The following is an 18,555-nucleotide window of genomic DNA, read 5'->3' as shown; positions in this document are numbered from 1 at the left end:
TTTTACTTGTGATTTTTGGTTTTATTGTGCAGCTGGCAAGTCAACTGCGAGATTACAATGGTACCCATATTTTAACTCCAATGAAAATACCAGTTGCAATTTCACAGTGTTGTGCAATTTTCCAATGCACACATACAGTGCAGTTATACGCAGAGGTATATAACAAATACATCTGTAAACAGACGCCCATTCCCTAGAAAAGACATATAATTGGTAGGAAAGGCCCGATGTTCTTGAATCCTGGATGAAGAAACACAATAAAATTTACAGTAAAAAGCACAGACGACAAAAATAACCTTCCCAGTCACCAAAAATGCCTTTTACCTTTGCTATTTTCGTTCAATTTTAAATAAAATTTTACAACAATTATTCCTAAAGTCATTGGCATTTGAAAAATCATGCACAGTGCTTGCATTTCATGCTGCAAATTATGTAAACCAGTATTAAAATAGATAGAACCAACTTCATCTCAAAACTAACATCTCTGTACAAATCTCCCGAACAGCACAAATGTCACACTTCTCTGGGTTTCCTACAAAATGATGCTGATAGTAACCTGCTGTAACATTATACCACAAACTGTAAATTGACTGTGCAAATTTCTGCATAACAAAATTATCAGCAGATAAGCCAAATTATAAGAAACACTGCAATATCCTGATGGAAGCACACTAATTTGTTGGGAAGTGTGACACATAGTATTACATCACAGGCCAGGGCATTGAAGGGGGGCAGAGAAGATCTCCATTCTCTCCTAGATTCCACTGTATTTTACTATACTTTGAAAAGGTAAAACCGTCAGGACTAATCTGCAACTCAAATGGAAATGAGAAATGTAGCCCCTTCTCCTCCTGATTGAGGTTTATAAGTGAACGGTCTATATTGTGACACATTGTCAGCCAGAAGCAGGTTTTCCTTAGGCAACTTCACCTTACAATCCCTGTCTAGCTTCAATCAAATTAAGCCATTTCATGCCACATTTAAAATATGGGGTGGTTATACGACCAACATGTCTTTTAAACCTGAAGTTTATCATCTGTAGTCCGTAGGATACCTACATCCCAAAAATCAAGCAAGATTAGTAATGTTAAAAATAAGATAATGAGTCAATGAGGGCAATTCCTGTAAATGTGTGACATGCCAAATTCTCATTCAGCAAATGCAGAATTAGTTTTATAGTACTATCAATAAAGTTGGCAATTTTAAATAGGCAATGTATTCCAGTGCCTTATACATCTTACAGAAATCTTTATAACATTTTCTCATTTAATACTATCTAGTTTTCTTTAGAATATTTCACTCTACCCCATTACCTATATGCACAAAATTGTCATTAATATTGGAACAATCTTATTATAATATAAAACAACATTTTGGACAAGAAACTGTTGGAGAGGAGTCTATCAGGGTCCTCAGCTGATCAAACTTTGAAAATCAATTTTTGCACTTATTTATCAAACAAATGTACACAGGTTCTTAAGTACAATTTCCATCATTTTACAAAACATGTAAAAAGTAAAATATGTTAAATTCATTTACTGTGGATCGCTCGTCCTTATTTTCAGTTCTGATTTCCTTCAGCATATTCTGCAAGTCTGGTCCTTTAGGGTATGACATCCATGTGTGATTTCTAGTCCACAAAAATCAAGCATCAAACCATCCTACTGGTGCAAGATGCATTCTGATGCTTCCTTGATTAATGCTGCAGCCATGTCCAATTCTTCCTCTGTCAATTCTACCGTAACCACCAACCGGACACTATGGAAGGCAATTAAAAGTGTAGATTAAGGATTCCAGAGATACAAATAAGTTCACTTGTTTATGGAGCTAACTGCATTTATATATGGTTATACAGAAAAATATTTGTTGGTTATTTCCCACCTTTCATTGATGTCATCTGTAAGATCATCTGCTATTTGATGGCTATATGTATTGTAATTTTCACAACCTCAAGTAATTCCAATGTATTTTAAAGTTGAACAAGTGGAGTTTATCTTATGGTGTCGCGAAGGCTCATGAAGTTCAACAAACAGCAATGTGATAATAACCAGACGATGCAATGTGATTGAGAAATGTGGGCCTGGATGAAAGGAATAACTGCCAAACTCATCACCTCAAAGTAGATGAAAGGTCCCACTTAGTCTTATATATATATATATATATATGATTAAGTGGGACCCGTTGGGTCCAATGTTCACACGGGAGGGTTGGTCCCCCAACGCAATATTCCACCTCTCCACCAATTCCAATATTGGTGGCCAATATTGGTGGCCAGTGGGGGGGCTTTCTGGAGCGCTGGTATGGGTTCTTGAGGTGGCAGCTCAGTCCCTCAAGCCTGATGTGCTGGCAGCTCACTCACGGCTGGTGGGCTGGCAGTTGACTCATGGCTATTCCTTGAAATTCCATTTCAAGCAGGGTGCAAGGCCAACAAATTCAAGCAGTTTATTACCACTTCGAGCAGGGTGCAAGGCCACCGAATTCAAGTGCAGTTTCCAACCACTTCAAGTAGGGTGCAAGGCCACCAAATTCAAGTGCAGTTTCAAACCACTTTCAGCAGGGTGCAAGGCCACCAAATTCAGAGCATTTTCATACCACTTCATGCAGGGTGCAAGGCCGCCAAATTCAAGTGAAGTTTCATTCCACTTCAAGCAGGGTGCAAGGCCACCAAATTCGTGCAGTTTCATTCCATTTCAAGCAGGGTGCAAGGCCACCAAATTCAAATGCAGCTTCATACCATTTCATGCAGGGTGAAACCACCATAAAACCACACAAAACACCAAACTCACAGTTCAGTAGACATTCAGTGTGTTCAGTTGATTCACAGCTCAGACAGCGTCGTGACCTCTCCCTCCCCCATCATGCAGAGACTGAGCCACACCCACACTTTATAACCCCTCCCCCTCCCACTGAAAAAGGTGTAGCCTTCATGGCATGATTGACAGGAGAGAGATTCTCAACATTTTTTAAACACTATTAACACTTTTATTTTTCATTGATGGGAAGAATCCTCTGCACCTGCTGAGCGGAGGGGGACTGAGTAAGATGGCCAAAAATCACAGCCGTAAGTGGTAGCATTTTATCTAAAGTCAATATAGAGTGCAAACAGGAAGTTACCCAAAGCACCCAAACCACCATTTGCAGTAGTGCCTTTTAACTTCATGCCAAAGCACCCAAACCACTATTTGCAGTAATGCCCTTTAACTTCAAGCCAAAGAACCCAAACCACCATTTGCAGGAGTGCCCTTTAACTTCAAGCCAAAGCACCCAAACCACAATTTGCAGTAGTGCCTTTCAACTTCAAGCCAAAGCACCCAAACCACCATTTGCAGTAGTGCCTTTCAACTTCAAGCCAAAGCACCCAAATCATCATTTGCAGTAGTGCCTTTTAACTTCAAGCCAAAGCACCCAAACCACCATTTGCAGTAGTGCCTTTTAACTTCAAGCCAAAGCACCCAAACCACCATTTGCAGTAGTGCCTTTTAACTTCAAGCCAAAGGATCAAACAACCATTTGCAGGCAGTGCCTTTTTACTTCAAACCAACCATATTTTCATTTTCAAACCACATTAAGGGGACTCACAGTTGAGTCCCCTTAACGTATTCAGTGTCATTCAGAGCTCAGAGAGACGTGATCCTCTGGCTTCCTCCATCTTGCAGAGACTGAGTGAGACAAACCACTTCCGGGTTTATAGTCCCTCCCCCCTCCCACCAGCAGGGGCAGCAGAGAGAATGGCAATTAAAAAAAAAAAAACATCAATATCTCTCTGATTTTTCATCAATGGGAAACATCCTCCGGTCCTGGAAGGTGGAGGGGGGCTCTGAGCGAGGTGGCCAAAAATGACGGCCGTAGGTGGCGGCGTTCTCTCGGAAATCACACCACAGCGAGCTAAAAGCGGTCAAGATCAGACTTTTAGTAATATAGATTCATCTGATGGGGATGATGTTTAAAATCTCATTTGAAATATGTCGCCACCAAAGTGTAACACTCCCTCAATGTCAGCCTCACTTTTTGTGAACAAGGATCTGGAATAGGTCCAGAATCCAAAAAAGCTTCAAATCTTAATGAGAATATTAATCCTAGTGCCATAACCAAAACAATGATCAAGCCAAACTATCTGACTGAACAAAATGCAAAAGTTATATTTTCAGACAATTGAAAACTGGAAAGCCAAAGATCTTTGCCACTGACTCCATCTTTTGTACTATGATATGCCTTTCTGACTTATTTGAAAGCACTTCTGCTTCACAAACCCTTCATAGGACACCAACATTGAAATCCTGATCTTTTATTGGAGCCTGCTTCACTTCACCCTACCATTGCAGTGCCTTAAGATAACTCAGTCCCACAATCCTTCCCCTTGGGTGCACAGTGGTGTAGCTGATGGAGCTGCTGCCTCATAGTGCCAGAGACCCTGGTTCAATCCTGACCTCGGGTGCTGTCTGTGTGGAGTTTGTATGGTCTTGGACACATGGGTTTTCTCCGGGTGTTCCAGTTTCCACCCACATTCCAAAGAAATGCAGGTTTGTAGGTTAATTTGTCCCTGTAAAATGGCCATAGTGTGTAAGGAGTGGATGTGAAAATGGGATATCAGAGAACGTGATTGATGGTCGGTGTGGACCTGGTGGGTCACAGAGCCTGCATCCACACTGTATCTCTAAACTAAACTTAACCGTTGCAGCTTTTAACCTTCCAAGTATACATTTCTGACCTACCTTCCAGTTATCTTTCGTAACTGTGAACCTCGGCTTAGTTGTTTATATATCTTATTTTCTACATATTCAGCAAAGGTTTGGACCATTTGTGAAGAAAGGAACTGCAGATGCCGATTTATACTGCAAGTAGACAGTGCCGGAGTAACTCAGCGGGTCAGGCAGCATCTCTGGAGAAAAAGGATGAGTAACGTTTCGGGTCAGCACCCTACTTCAGACTGAGGAAGGGCCCCGACCCGAAACGTCATCCATCCTTTTCGCCAGAGATGCTGCCTGACCCGCTGAGTAACTTCAGCACTTTGTGTCTATCTATAGTCTGAACCATTTTCTACATTGAAAAGGTGCTATATGCCATCTGCTGTTGCACATGGAAAAAAACATCCTATCAGCCAAAGTTATATAGAAAATAGCAGGAGGAGGCCATTCGGCCTTTCGAGCCAGCACCGCGGACTAGAGCCAAAGTTCCAAGTTTCAAAGTTTTTGACAAAGTGAATGCGTGAATGAAAATCTTATAAATGCAGGACTGCCTGCACGATCAGCTCTATATTAAAAGAAAACCTAGAAACTGCTGTTCATCTGGAGGAAATGAACATTTTTTGTTGGTCTCTAAATTTGCTTTCCTTTCAATGAGTAGAATGAATTACTGGGAGAGTAAATAATTCAACATAATATTCTATCCATCTGCAATTTTTTAAAAGTGCAGAACATCATTGAACAGGCCCATATCTAGCTAGAAACACACAACCTTCTGCCCATGGGACAAGATCAGTTAATACAGAGCAAATTCCAAAAACTACAATAGCAAATTGTACATGGCAAACCACCACAAAAGCTGTTAAAGAAGAAATAACACTGATCCACATAACTGGATTTTGGATCAGAGAGCCAGGTGGATTTACAGATTTGTATATAGGAAACATCATGCCTGATGAACAATTTGTTATCTGACTAAGTTACTAAAGTAACAGAAAAAGGTGAATGTAAAAGGATGCAACTCAGGTTGAGTTCCAAAACCAGATGATAGAGTCCTGATAATAGACTTAGTTAATATTGTAGCTCCATGCATTGAAAGGTAAATTATTGACCATACGAGGAAATTGGCTGAAAGACAAGAATAATCACATTGACACATTGACAAAATATGGCCAAGCTCTTCTGTGTAACCTTGTCTCACAGATTTACTATTTAAAAGTCTCCACATTTATTGATGACACGATGAGATAGAGACCCACACGTCCAAGTTAGCTGCTAATACAAAAGATCGCTTGCAATAAAAGCAGTGTCGATGAATGCAGTAAATGAATTTCAGTGCAGCTAACTGAGAATACATTCACTCACCAAGAGATTAGCAAAAAAATATTTTCCAAATAAATATACCAATACTTAGATGTGTACAGATTATGGACAAGCTCAAATTTATCAAAAAAGACTGCATTTTATTTATGGAGAATTAATAGATAGAAATGTATGCTGCAACTACCCAGAGCCCTAGTAAAACTATACCTAGAAGTCTTCAGTCTGAAGCTATACCACTGTAAGAGTTGACTTGTCTTGAGAAAGTGCAATATAAGAAACCAAGCACGTAAACTGAAGCAGGACTAGGCTATTTGGCTCTGTTATTCTATAAGTCACGGCCTACCTTTTACCACGGTACCATCTTCTTGATTTAACCACAACCATTGATTTCCTTAATATCCAAAAATCTAAACTTACCACAAACATACCGAGACCAAGGATTAATTTGTGGAATTTTTTTTTTACAATCAATGCCTGTACATTCCAGCAATTTTGACAGCTGTATTGTCTATAAACTAAAACAAGATTGCACGGTGAGTTTAAAAGGCATTGGAGTAACTGATGAAGAAAGTGAAAATATTTTTTATCAGCTGAAGAGCCCAAGGCTAAGGGACAAACCAAACATTAGTCAAGCTTTTTACGAGTGAAATAAAGAACCATTCCACACAGAAAATGATCCTAAGCAATAATGCCAATGGCTTGCAGACCAATGGCTTGCCTTTGTGAGATACCAGCAAAGAAATACTAGCATGGTTGATTATTGTTTTTAAATGCAATCGGTAGATTTTGTCAAGGAAAATGGAACAGATGGGGATTTTAGAGATCATCTATGATTGTAATTAATCTTAAGGGCCTAAATGAGCTACCCCTGTAAGTATGAACTATGTGCTCATGAAACTGTATCCAAAATCTTAAAATGAAATGTTGGTGTGGAAAAAATTTAAAAGACACGATTTGATGATATTCAATGGTTTTGATGTTATTCATATAAGAACAAGCAGCAGGCAGTACGTATTTACTCTGAAAATAAATAAAACAAAAAAAGGGGATCCCACAATGGTTAAAGCAGGAGCATTTTTTAATAGATTTTTATTATACAAAATACAAACAAGATTTACCTTGGTGGTGGCAAAAACTTTTCCTCCTTGTCCAAATAATGGGCTTGAGTTAATGCAATCCCTCGATTCAAGCACTATTAGGGAAAAAAAAAAAACGATCAAATCAATACTATCAAAATAGGATTTAATACTGAAAATTATTTGATTCAGTATTCTTATAGCAATACAAAAAATATTTTATGAGGGCTTATCGTAAATTTGGTAAATTTACACCACAATTTAAAATGGCAAACTATAAAAAATGCATTAATATAACCAACACAATATTTAAATAGCAATTTAAATATGAATTATCTTTAATATGAATTACCCTTCCTGTACTCATACCCAAATTCAGGTATTAGCCATATACCTACCGTACCCTCCATAATGTTTGGGACAAACACCCACCATTTATTTTTTTGCCTCTATACTCCACAATTTGAGATTTGTAATAGAAAAAAAATCACATGTGGTTAAAGTGCACATTGACAGATTTTAATAAAGGCCATTTTAATACATTTTTGTTTCACCATGTAGAAATTACAGCTGTGTTTTTACATTGTCCCCCCATTTCAGGGCATCGTAATGTTTGGGACACATGGCTACACAGGTGTTTGTACTTGCTCAGGTGTGTTTAAATGCCTCCTTAATCCAGGTATAATAGAGCGATCAGTACCTAGTCTTTCCTCCAGTCTTTCCATCACCTTTGGAAACTTTTATTGCTGTTTATCAACATGAGGACCAAAGTTATGCCAATGAAAGTCAAATAAGCCATTATGAGACTGAGAAACAAGAATAAAACTGTTAGAGACATCAGCCAAATCTTAGGCTTACCAAAATCAACTGTTTGGAACATCATTAAGAAGAAAGAGAGCACTGATGAGCTTACCAATCGCAAAGGGATTGGCAGGCCAAGGAAGATCTCCACAGCTGATGACAGAAGAATTCTCTCTATAATAAAGAAAAATTCCCAAACACCTGTCCGACAAATCAGAAACACTCATCAGGAGTCAGGTGTGGATTTGTAAATGACCAATGTCCGCTGAAGACTTCATGAACAGAAATACAGAGGCTACACTGCAAGATGCAAACCACTGGTTAGCCGCAAAAATAGGATGGCCAGGTTACAGTTTGCCAAGAAGAACTTAAAAGAACAACCACAGTTCTGGAAAAAGGTCTTGTGGACAGATGAGACGAAGATTAACATATCAGAGTGATGGCAAGAGCAAAGTATGGAGGAGAGAAGGAACTGCCCAAGATCGAAAGCATACCACCTCATCTGTGAAACACAGTGGTTGGGGGGTGTTATGGCCTGGGCATGTATGGCTGCTGAAGGTACTAGCTCAGTTATCTTCATTGATGATACAACTGCTGATGGTAGTAGCATAATGAATTCTGAAGGGTATAGACATATCCCATCTACTCAAGTTCAAACAAATGCCTCAAAACACATTGGCCGGCGGTTCATTCTACAGCATGACGATGATCCCATACTGCTGAAGCAACAAAAGAGTTTTTCAAAGCTAAAAAAAAGTAAATTCTTGAGTGGCGAAGTCAATCACCCGATCTGAACTGCATTGAAGAGAAAACTGAAGGGGACTAGCCCACAAAACACGCATAAGCTAAAGATGGCTGCAAATCAGGCCTGGCAGAGCGTCACCAGAGAAGACACCCAGCAACTGGTGATGTCCATGAATCACAGACTTCAAGCAGTCATTTCATGCAATGGATATGCAACACAATACTAAACATGACTACTTTCAATTACATGATATCAGTTCAGTTCAGTTCTATTTGTCATATGTAGGTTACAACAGGGTCAACGGTACAATGAAATGTTTTTGACAAGACAACGGGTCACCTCAGCAATGATATTACAAGGATAAAATTAATGTAAAAAAAAGATAAGATAAAAGTGAGATTAAGATAAAAGACAATAATAAATAAAATAATCAACATATATGATGTGTTTATGAGTTCAGAAGCCTGATGGCATGATGATAAAAACTGTTCTTACGTCTGGTGGTATGTGCAGCCATGCTCCTATATCATCTGCCTGATGGCAACAAGAACAGTCTGCGTGCTGGGTGGTTGTGGTCCTTGATGATGCTGTCTGCCTTCCGCAGGCACTGCCGGTGGAAAATGTCCTGAATGGCCGGGAGACAGTTGCCAGTGATGTGCTGTGCCGTCTTCACCACTCTCTGTAGTGATTTGTGGCTGTGGGCAGAACAGTTCCTGTACCAGACTGTGATGCAGCCTGTCACCAGACTCTCGATGGTGCAACTGTGGAAGTTTGTGAGGATGCTGGAGTTCACGACAGACTTCCTCAGTCTTCTCAGGAAAAAGAGCTGGCGGGCTTTCTTAGTTATTGTGTCCGTGTGCAGTGTCCAAGAGAGGTCCTCAGTGATGTGCACACTGAGGAACTTGAAGCTGCTGACCCTTTCAACCTCAGCATCACCGATGTGGATAGGGACGTGTCCACTCCTCTGCTGTCTCCTTTCGTAGAAACATAGAAAATAGGTGCAAGAGTAGGCCATTCGGCCCTTCGAGCCTGCACCGCCATTCAATATGATCATGGCTGATCATCCAACTCAGTATCCTGTACCTGCCTTTTCTCCATACCCCCTGATCCCTTTAGCCACAAGGGCCATATCTAACTCCCTCTTAAATATAGCCAATGAACTGGCCTCAACTACCTTCTGTGGCAGAGAATTCCAGAGATTCACCACTCTCTGTGTGAAAATGTTTTTTCTCATCTCGGTCCTAAAAGACTTCCCCATTATCCTTAAACTGTGACCCCTTGTTCTCGACTACCCCAACATCGGGAACAATCTTCCTGCATCTAGCCTGTCCAACCCCCTTAAGAATTTTGTAAGTTTATATAAGATCCCCCCTCAATCTTCTAAATTCTAGCGAGTACAAGCCAAGTCTATCCAGTCTTTCTTCATATGAAAGTCCTGACATCCCAGGAATCAGTCTGGTGAACCTTCTCTGTACTCCCTCTATGGCAAGAATGTCTTTCCTCAGATTAGGAGACCAAAACTGCACGCAATACTCCAGGTGTGGTCTCACCAAGACCCTATACAACTGCAGTAGAACCTCCCTGCTCCTATACTCAAATCATTTTGCTATGAATGCTAACATACCATTCGCTTTCTTCACTGCCTGCTGCACCTGCATGCCTACTTTTAATGACTGGTGTACCATGACACCCAGGTCTCGTTGCATCTCCCCTTTTCCTAATCGGCCACCATTCAGATAATAGTCTACTTTCCTGTTTTTGCCGCCAAAGTGGATAACCTCACATTTATCCACATTATACTGCATCTGCCATGCATTTGGCCACTCACCCAGCCTATCCAAGTCACCTTGCAGCCTCCTAGCATCCTCCTCATAGCTAACACTGCCCCCCAGCTTTGTGTCATCTGCAAACTTGGAGATGTTGCATTTACTTCCCTCGTCCAAATCATTAATATATATTGTAAATAGCTGGGGTCCCAGCACTGAGCCTTGAGGTACCCCACTAGTCACTGCCTACCATTGTGAAAAGGACCTGTTTATTCCTACTCTTTGCTTCCTGTCTGCCAGCCAGTTCTCTATCCACATCAATACTGAACCCCCAATACCGTGTGCTTTAAGTTTGTATACTAATCTACTAGTCCACGATCATCTCTTTAGTTTTGCTGACATTGGGAGAGAGGTTATTTTCTGGCACCAGCTGTCTAGTGCCTTTACCTCCTCTCTATAGGCCATCTCATTATTGTCTGTGATGAGGCCTAGGATGGTCGTGTCGTCAGCAAACGTTAAGATGATGTTGGAGCTGTGCTTAGCAGTACAGTCATGCTTGAACAGGGAGTACAGGAGAGGACTGAGCACACAGCCCTGTGGTGCGCCTGTGTTGAGGATCAGTGAGGAAGAGGTGTGGCTGCCAATTCTCACCGCTTGGGGCCTGCTCGTCAGGAAGTCGAATATCCAGCCGCAGATGGAGGTCTCAGGTCCAAGATCAAGGAGCTTGGGGACGAGTTTTGAGGGGAATGATAGTGTTGAATGCCGAGCTGTAGTCAATGAAGAGCATTCTCACAAATGTATTCCCTTTGTCCAGGTGGGTGAGCGCAGTGTGAGTTGCCATGGCGATGGCATCATCCGTGGCCCTGTTAGGTCTATACGCAAACTGAAGAGGGTCCAAGGTGTCAGGGTGAGAGGAGCAGATGTGAGTTTTGATTAGCTGCTCGAAGCACTTCATGATGACTGGTGTGACAGGACGGTAGTCATTTAAACAGGAGATTAATGGTTTCTTTGGAACAGGAACAATGATGGATACTTTGAAGGGAGTGGGAACCACAGACTGACTCAGGGAGAGGTTGAAGATGTTGGTGAACACCTCTGCCAGTTGATCAGCGCACGCCCTGAGAGCCCGCACTGGAATACCTTCCGGCCCCGGAGCTTTGCGGTCATTGACCTTTTTGAAGGACCGCCTCACGTCTGCCGTTTGTAGGGTCAGTGAGGTAGTCCCCCTGCACACCTGTGGACTCATGGTGGGCTCTGTGTTGTCTGCATCGAACTGGGCATAGACGGTGTTAAGCTCGTCCGGGAGCGAACCGGTAGGCTGGACAGTGCTCCTGTTTTTCCCATTGTAATCCGTGATGCAACGTAATTCACTCCACATGCGTCTCGGGTCAGAGCTGTAGTAATTAGATTCCACTTTGTCCCTGTAGACTCTCTTGGCTTTCCTGATGGACTTCCGGAGGTCATATCTATTGCTGTGTACCAAAAATGATGGTGCCCTAAAATGGGGGGACTATGTATAAACACTGCTGTAATTTCTACATAGTGAAACCAAAATGTATAAAAATGGCCTTTATTAAAATCTGACAATGTGCACTTTAAATACGTGATTTTTTTTCTATTACAAATCTCAAATTGTGGAGTACAGAGGCAAATAAATAAATGACGGGTCTTTATCCCATACATTATGGAGGCCACTGCAGAGACATGTCCAAGTCAAGCATCATAAATCCCCATTGTAATAGTGGTGGTCATGGCAGGTTCCCTTTAAACATGACTAACTGTTAACAGTAATGATTAGATCAACATAATTTCACAAAGATTCAAAACCAAGAAATTGTTTACCATTATAACAAAACTTGATGTTGTAAGATATATTTCATAAAATAGTGTGCACAATGTTTTAAGATAGTAAATTAAAATGTTAAATATTTATGTATCATTGTTGCCGATTGTTCCCGATGTTGGGGGAGTCCAGAACCAGGGGTCACTGTTTAAGAATAAGGGGCAAGCCATTTAAGACTGAGATGAGGAAAAATCTTTTCACCCAGAGAGTTGTGAATCTGTGGAATTCTCCGACACAGACGGCAGTAGAGGCCAATTCATTGGATATCTTCAAGAGTTAGATATAGCTCTTAGGGCAAACAGAATCAAGGGATATGGGGAGAAAGCAGGAATGGGATATTGATTTAGGATGATCAGCCATGATCATATTGAATGGCGGTGCTGGCTCGAAGGGCGAATGGCCCACTCCTGCACTTATTTTCTATGTCTAGGTTTCTATGTTGCAGAAAGAAACACTTACATAATTAACAATCTCTTGCAATAATTTCACATCAATTTCTCGTGATCCTCTGCTTTTTGCCAGCTGCAAATGACAGGCCGGAGAAAATGATTCGCCCACAAGTTTCAAACCAGGGATACTGTAATGATAAAATATATCAATATTAAATAAACCACCATAATTCCATAATCCAGTCATCTGAACTGCCAAAAGATGCAGCAAGGTGGGAGAGTAAAGGGCCTGTCCCACTTTGGCGTCATTTGCGCGTCACACGGGTGAATCCCAAAATCCTAGGGCACCGCGCGCGACCATGCATCAATGTCTCCATCACTACGCACCATGCGGGCGTAATGCACGCCATGCGCACATCATTGTGCCGTGGCGCGTAAATGATGTCACGTAATTGACGTGCAAATGACGCCCAAGTGGGACAGGCCCTTGACTCTTTTGTTAACATTAACTACTCAACCACATTTTGATGAAGTTCTACATTACATTCAGTTTTGTCCAGTTGATCTTGTTTTCATCTAGTTGGACAGTATTGAATTTAAGCCAACCCGTACGTAACTACGAGTTTATTCCAAGACCAACCTTCCAAAATAGGCTAAATAATAGTCTAGTCAGATAAAGTTTACTTCCCTTGGCTTTCCTGGGCACCATTCATTTTTAAAACAAGATCTCTTTTTAGAAACAATATTACTGTATCAAAGAAAATTCATGTAGATTCTCCTGTAGCCGGCCAAATGTTCTGGTCCGAAGGTCTCGATCCGAAACGTCACCCATTCTACTCTCCAAAGATGATGCCTGACCTGTTGAGTTACTCTAGCATTTTGTGTCTATCTTCGGTATAAACCAGCATCTGCAGTTCCTTCCTGCACACATGCTCTTGGTCTATCCTTTATTCTTGGTGGAAAAGAGCTTGAAGCTCACAAAAGGAAATAATTTGCTATTTAAATTAAGTTGCAGGTAAATAATAAACAAAAAAAGAAACATAGTGATACTGAAGATTCTAAATATAAGCAGTTGTCAAAACAAAATGCATCCTATTTACTAACAGTTAATTAACAAATATGCACTTACCCCTGCAATGCACTATAAATTCGGTGACATTTTTGGCTTAATAATCTGAAAATATCTGAAAAACATTTTAGAATTTGTATCTTACGTTAAACAAATATTTAAATCTTCAAAACAGAATTTAAAATATAGCATTCTGACTACAAATTGTGAAGATATTTTTTCTCAAAATGAAAACAAAATCTTTTTTTTCTTCTATCCACAATTTATATTTTCTGTCCACAAATATGATTAATTTACAAAGGATGCCTTGAACGGCTGCACAATAATACAACACAATCATGATTCTATATTTGGCATCTTCATTTTTGTAGGAAAAAATGTAATTTATAGCTAATGTTTTCTCTTCATTATACAGCTGCAATTACAAATTAACAAATATCATGAAGTGGATAAATCAATGTGTAAGATTATTACCGCGGTACTCCTACAATACCTGGATCATCCTCCATTATGTTGAGACCCTCAATAGCAGCAGAGGCAAGCATAGGTGGCAAAGATGCTGAGAAACAATAGCCTTGTCCAGAAAGGCGCTGCAGATAAAGACAATACAATTAATTGAAATTCATCGTTAGCAAACTCAGTTCAAAAGTATGCTTATGAATTCAGGAAAACAAACCCGTTGATTAAAAGCCCATTCAACCCTAAGAGATTACATAGAAAGAATTTGGGTCTCCACACAAAATGCCGCATATACCTGGTTTAAGCTAAATTAGTACATTTATTGCCTTTGCCTTGGAAGATCATATCTTCAAAATGGGAACAAAAAATAATTTGTTTTACATAAAGTAAGCGCTTGTACTTTCTACAATGTCATGGCAATGGTTCTCCCTGATGACCGGGTGGGTTTCCTCCCACACTCCAAAGAGGTATAAGTTTGTAGGTTAATTGGCTTCTGTAAATTGTCCCTTGTCCCTAGTGTAAATTGTAGGATCGCGCTAGTGTGCAGGGTGATCACTGATCGGGCTTGTTTGGCCGGAGGGCCAATTTCCACACTGTATCTTTAAAGTCTAAAGCAATAAATTTTATGATAATTTAAGATTAGGACATATTTACTCTTTCCTGACAATTTTCTTCCCAACTGGGCACTGTTTTATCTTCTGCTGTCTCTCAAATAACTGTTCTTTAAAAATGTAGATAGGCTAATGGTGATACTTAGTTGGCAGTGGGCTGACATCTGGGTCAAGGCTTTGGAAAAAAAAGATGTTTCAATGCAACAGCTACTTGATGATCAATACCTACTTGATGATCAATAACAAAGGATCTTCCACAGCAGAATCCTCCAATGGAAGCCAACGAGTTCTCCATGTTTGCACTTATAAGGTCAATGTCATCAATCTGTTGTATTTTCATTGGGAAAGAAAAATCATGAAATATATTTGCTGCTACATAAAAATTTCTATTAGAAGCTATACAAAGTCAAAAAAATACAAAGGCAATACATTGGCTCATGGCCTTAATAAGAAAATATCACACCCTCTAATCCTGCTTCACCTATTAGATGAAGATAGACACAAAATGCTGGAGTAACTCAGCGGGCCAAGCAGCATATGTGGAGAGAAGGACATTTCGATTCCAGACTATTCTTCAGACTATCAGTCATGGCTTCCCGTCAGGTCGGAGATTGACTGAAGTAACTAGTCAACACAATGGGGGTTCTATCACAGAAGCATGAGATTGGATCTTTTCTCAAGATGTTTGCAAAGTTGGCAAACCCCATTTATTAGCTTTGCATTGATGTGATGGTCTGGATCTTCTTTAACTAGTCTAGTTCATTCCAGGGTGTTTAATTTGATCAAGGCACTTCATAGATCATTTTGGTCTTTCCTTAACCTTGTTGGTACAGGGCAAGAGTCAACTACTTGCAGGGCTATAGGATTTTTGCACGACTCTAGTATTAGTTAGATAGTTATTTCAAAAAGAACAGCAAAGGTATAGTGTTACAAATGGCAGGCATCTACACAGCTCGATTCTAGGTCTAGGTCATAAAAACGCAACCGAAAATATGAACCACTAGTAGGCCACTAAAGCCCCCAGGCCTGCCACATCATTCAAAATGATCATTGCTGATCTGCCCAGTACTCCTCTTTTGTCCCAGTTATTCATTGTCCTGGATTTTTATATCATTCAACAATTTAGCTACTTACCCTTTAAATGTCTGCAACGGTCAAGGGCAGAGAACAGATTACTCTCACTGCAAGCCATTAACAAACCAGTAGCTAATAATTTAGTTGCTTGCCTAAATAGGCAATTATACCAGATTTATATTTCCAGATTATTTTTAATGAAACAGAAATCAAATTGCATGCTGCTATGGTGTCCTAGCATCATTACTACACATTAGATTGCTGGTGCAACAATTTAATCTCATGTTGTTATATCAATGGTGTCAAAGTTATGCACAATTTGCAAATCACATATTACAAGAAAAAAACAACTTACATTCACCCCAAAATGTTCAGTTACACCTCGTCCATGCTCCCCTAGAACCCCAAAGGACAGACTTTCTTCTAAGAATATTCGCACTTTGTATTTGTATTTCAGTTTGACCTGGTCAGCAAGGGATATGAAAGGATATTTTAATGATTTAGAAATAATCCTGGTAGAAGATACATGAGTTTAAGGCATTGAAAATATACAAAATGTTTTCAGTTTCCGTTACATTACTGATCTTACTTCTGCCCTCTCTCACAAGCCATCTTTTATTTTCCCTAAACGGTTTTCACTTACCAGTTCTGGGAGAGGACAAATGCATCCAGTGTTCATATACAATCCTTCCACTAGAAGAAATCGTCTGGTTACCCGAGCTTTACGTGGATTCTGGAAAAATAATTTTACATGGGATTTAAAAAAAACATTCAGCAAAAGATGGAGAACCTTTGAAACAAGCTTGTTCTATTTTATTCCAATTGGCTTAGATGCACCTTACCTTCTGATCTTCAAGCTCCTGTTCTTTCAGTAGTCGTTCCAGGTCATCCATGTCATTGTGCTTAAAATATTTTATGCTGCTACGGGAAGCTTGCAAGCCTTTTTGAATAGCAAAGCACGCAGCTTCATCCCTGTAACACGTTTAACGCATCAAAATGCATTGTCCTCTAATAGTGCAGATGATCCAAGATGTTTCACCACAAACATTCTAATCAAAATAACTTAATGGATACATTAGTTTTTCATGCAGATTTATCTTTCTCGTCAGTCTGGGTTAATACTGTTCTCAATTTGTTTTCTGCCACTGCTTCATCAATTTACAATCACAAGAATAACCATCTAAGGTAACCATTTAAACTAAAAAGCACCTCTCCTATGGGGACTAATTTATCATTACCTACCTTCTCAGAGTCCCTCATAATTTTGTGTATCTCAATCAACTCTCCTCTCAGTTTCTACTGCTCCAAGGAAAACAAACCCAGAGCTGAAACACCCTATCCCAGGCAACATTATGGCAAATTTCCTTTGCACTCTATACAGAGCATCTTTTGATCAATAAATAAAGTCGTAAAGCAAGAAAACAGGACTAGCTGCCCACCACATACACATGACCATTGGAGACACACACATATTAAGCTAATCTTCCTGCAATGGGTTCATAGCTTTCTATGCCAAGATGTCTGAAGAAGGGTTTCGGCCCGAAACGTTGCCTATTTCCTTCGCTCCATAGATGCTGCTGCACCCGCTGAGTTTCTCCAGCTTTTCTGTGTAACCTGGTTCAAATGCTTGTCTGGATACTTCTTAAATGTTGTCAGCAATTCTGCTTCCACCATTGTCACTAGCAGTGTATTCCAGGTACTCATCACTCTCTGGATGAAAAAGCTTCCCTCAAATCTCCACAAAATCCCTTACTCCTTACACTAAATTTAATGTCTTGTGATTTTGTCTATTTCCGATGTAGGGAAAGATTTCCTGCAGTCTATCTAATCGCTCATAATTTTATGTTCCTCAATCATGTTCCTTTTTACCTCTTCTACCCCCCGGGAAAGCATACTCAGTTTCTTTCGGCTCTGTTCATAACTTAAATAAAGTCAACTCCTGCCAAATTTACATGTAATTAAACAAAGTATGCTGCTGGGCTCATTTATTTCCATCATAATATTCTGCAAAATGACCTGAAGGGTTGTATAGAAATTTGCCAACATTTCAAAGTACTGCGCTGTTCAGTAATGAGTGGAATTTGTGTGGAGATTTGTTGAGGGAAGGATGTTAAATTAAATTTCATTCAAATTTCACTGCCAAAGGTCTAAATAAAAATCTAGTTTTAAAGTTTGTATCACCTATTACTTTATTTCTCCCAGCTGGGCTTGTTATGGGGAAAACTTAATTTACTTATAGGCATATATAAGGTTCAAATTAAATAGGAAAAGACTTACACAAATACAAGATCTCCTCTCTTTGAGTAGGCTGGAATGGCGCTGGCAATTGTGGCAAATCCATAGGAATAAATAATAGCTTCTTCTGCTCTCATAAACTTGGCAATTCTGTCTTCCAATTCTAAATGAACATCTAATGAAAAGAAAGCGATGAAGAAAAAGATGCTGGTAAGTATACACTTAACTGTCAAATTATGGCTGGTTCATAAAGCAATTTGAAGATATTCCTAATTTAGAGATAAACCATATTTGATAGCAAGTCACTGGAATAGGGCTTGATGGACTAAAGGTGTACAATTATAATAATTAGTTTTTTTTACCAATACTCAGCAGTTGACAATTTATATACAGCACCAATATAGTCAATAGAAGGGGAAAGAAAAATGTATCCCCATGAAAAAGTTACTTTTATAACTACTAAACCAGGTTCGCTTCTTAAT

At 39.8% G+C, this 18,555-nt stretch overlaps 1 protein-coding gene across 1 annotated transcript in view; it reads right to left on the bottom strand.

Annotated features, from left to right (window-relative positions):
• Positions 1–18,555, bottom strand: part of sptlc1 (serine palmitoyltransferase, long chain base subunit 1) — a 30,833-nt gene continuing 12,278 nt past the window's right edge. Inside the window, exons 6-15 of the mRNA XM_055632855.1 lie at positions 18,116–18,248; positions 16,681–16,810; positions 16,482–16,571; positions 16,194–16,301; positions 14,994–15,089; positions 14,188–14,284; positions 13,755–13,809; positions 12,696–12,813; positions 7,124–7,197; positions 1–1,758 (exon numbers count right to left, since the gene is read on the bottom strand). Of these exons, the coding sequence (XP_055488830.1) occupies positions 1,662–1,758; positions 7,124–7,197; positions 12,696–12,813; positions 13,755–13,809; positions 14,188–14,284; positions 14,994–15,089; positions 16,194–16,301; positions 16,482–16,571; positions 16,681–16,810; positions 18,116–18,248 (998 nt within the window). The 3' untranslated portion in view covers positions 1–1,661. The remainder of the gene's footprint in view (positions 1,759–7,123; positions 7,198–12,695; positions 12,814–13,754; positions 13,810–14,187; positions 14,285–14,993; positions 15,090–16,193; positions 16,302–16,481; positions 16,572–16,680; positions 16,811–18,115; positions 18,249–18,555) is intronic.

Source organism: Leucoraja erinacea, chromosome 3 (assembly GCF_028641065.1).
Source record: "Leucoraja erinacea ecotype New England chromosome 3, Leri_hhj_1, whole genome shotgun sequence".
NCBI lineage: Eukaryota > Metazoa > Chordata > Chondrichthyes > Rajiformes > Rajidae > Leucoraja > Leucoraja erinaceus.
Note: the sequence above shows the minus strand (reverse complement) of the source record. Positions and strands in the feature narration are given on the sequence as shown.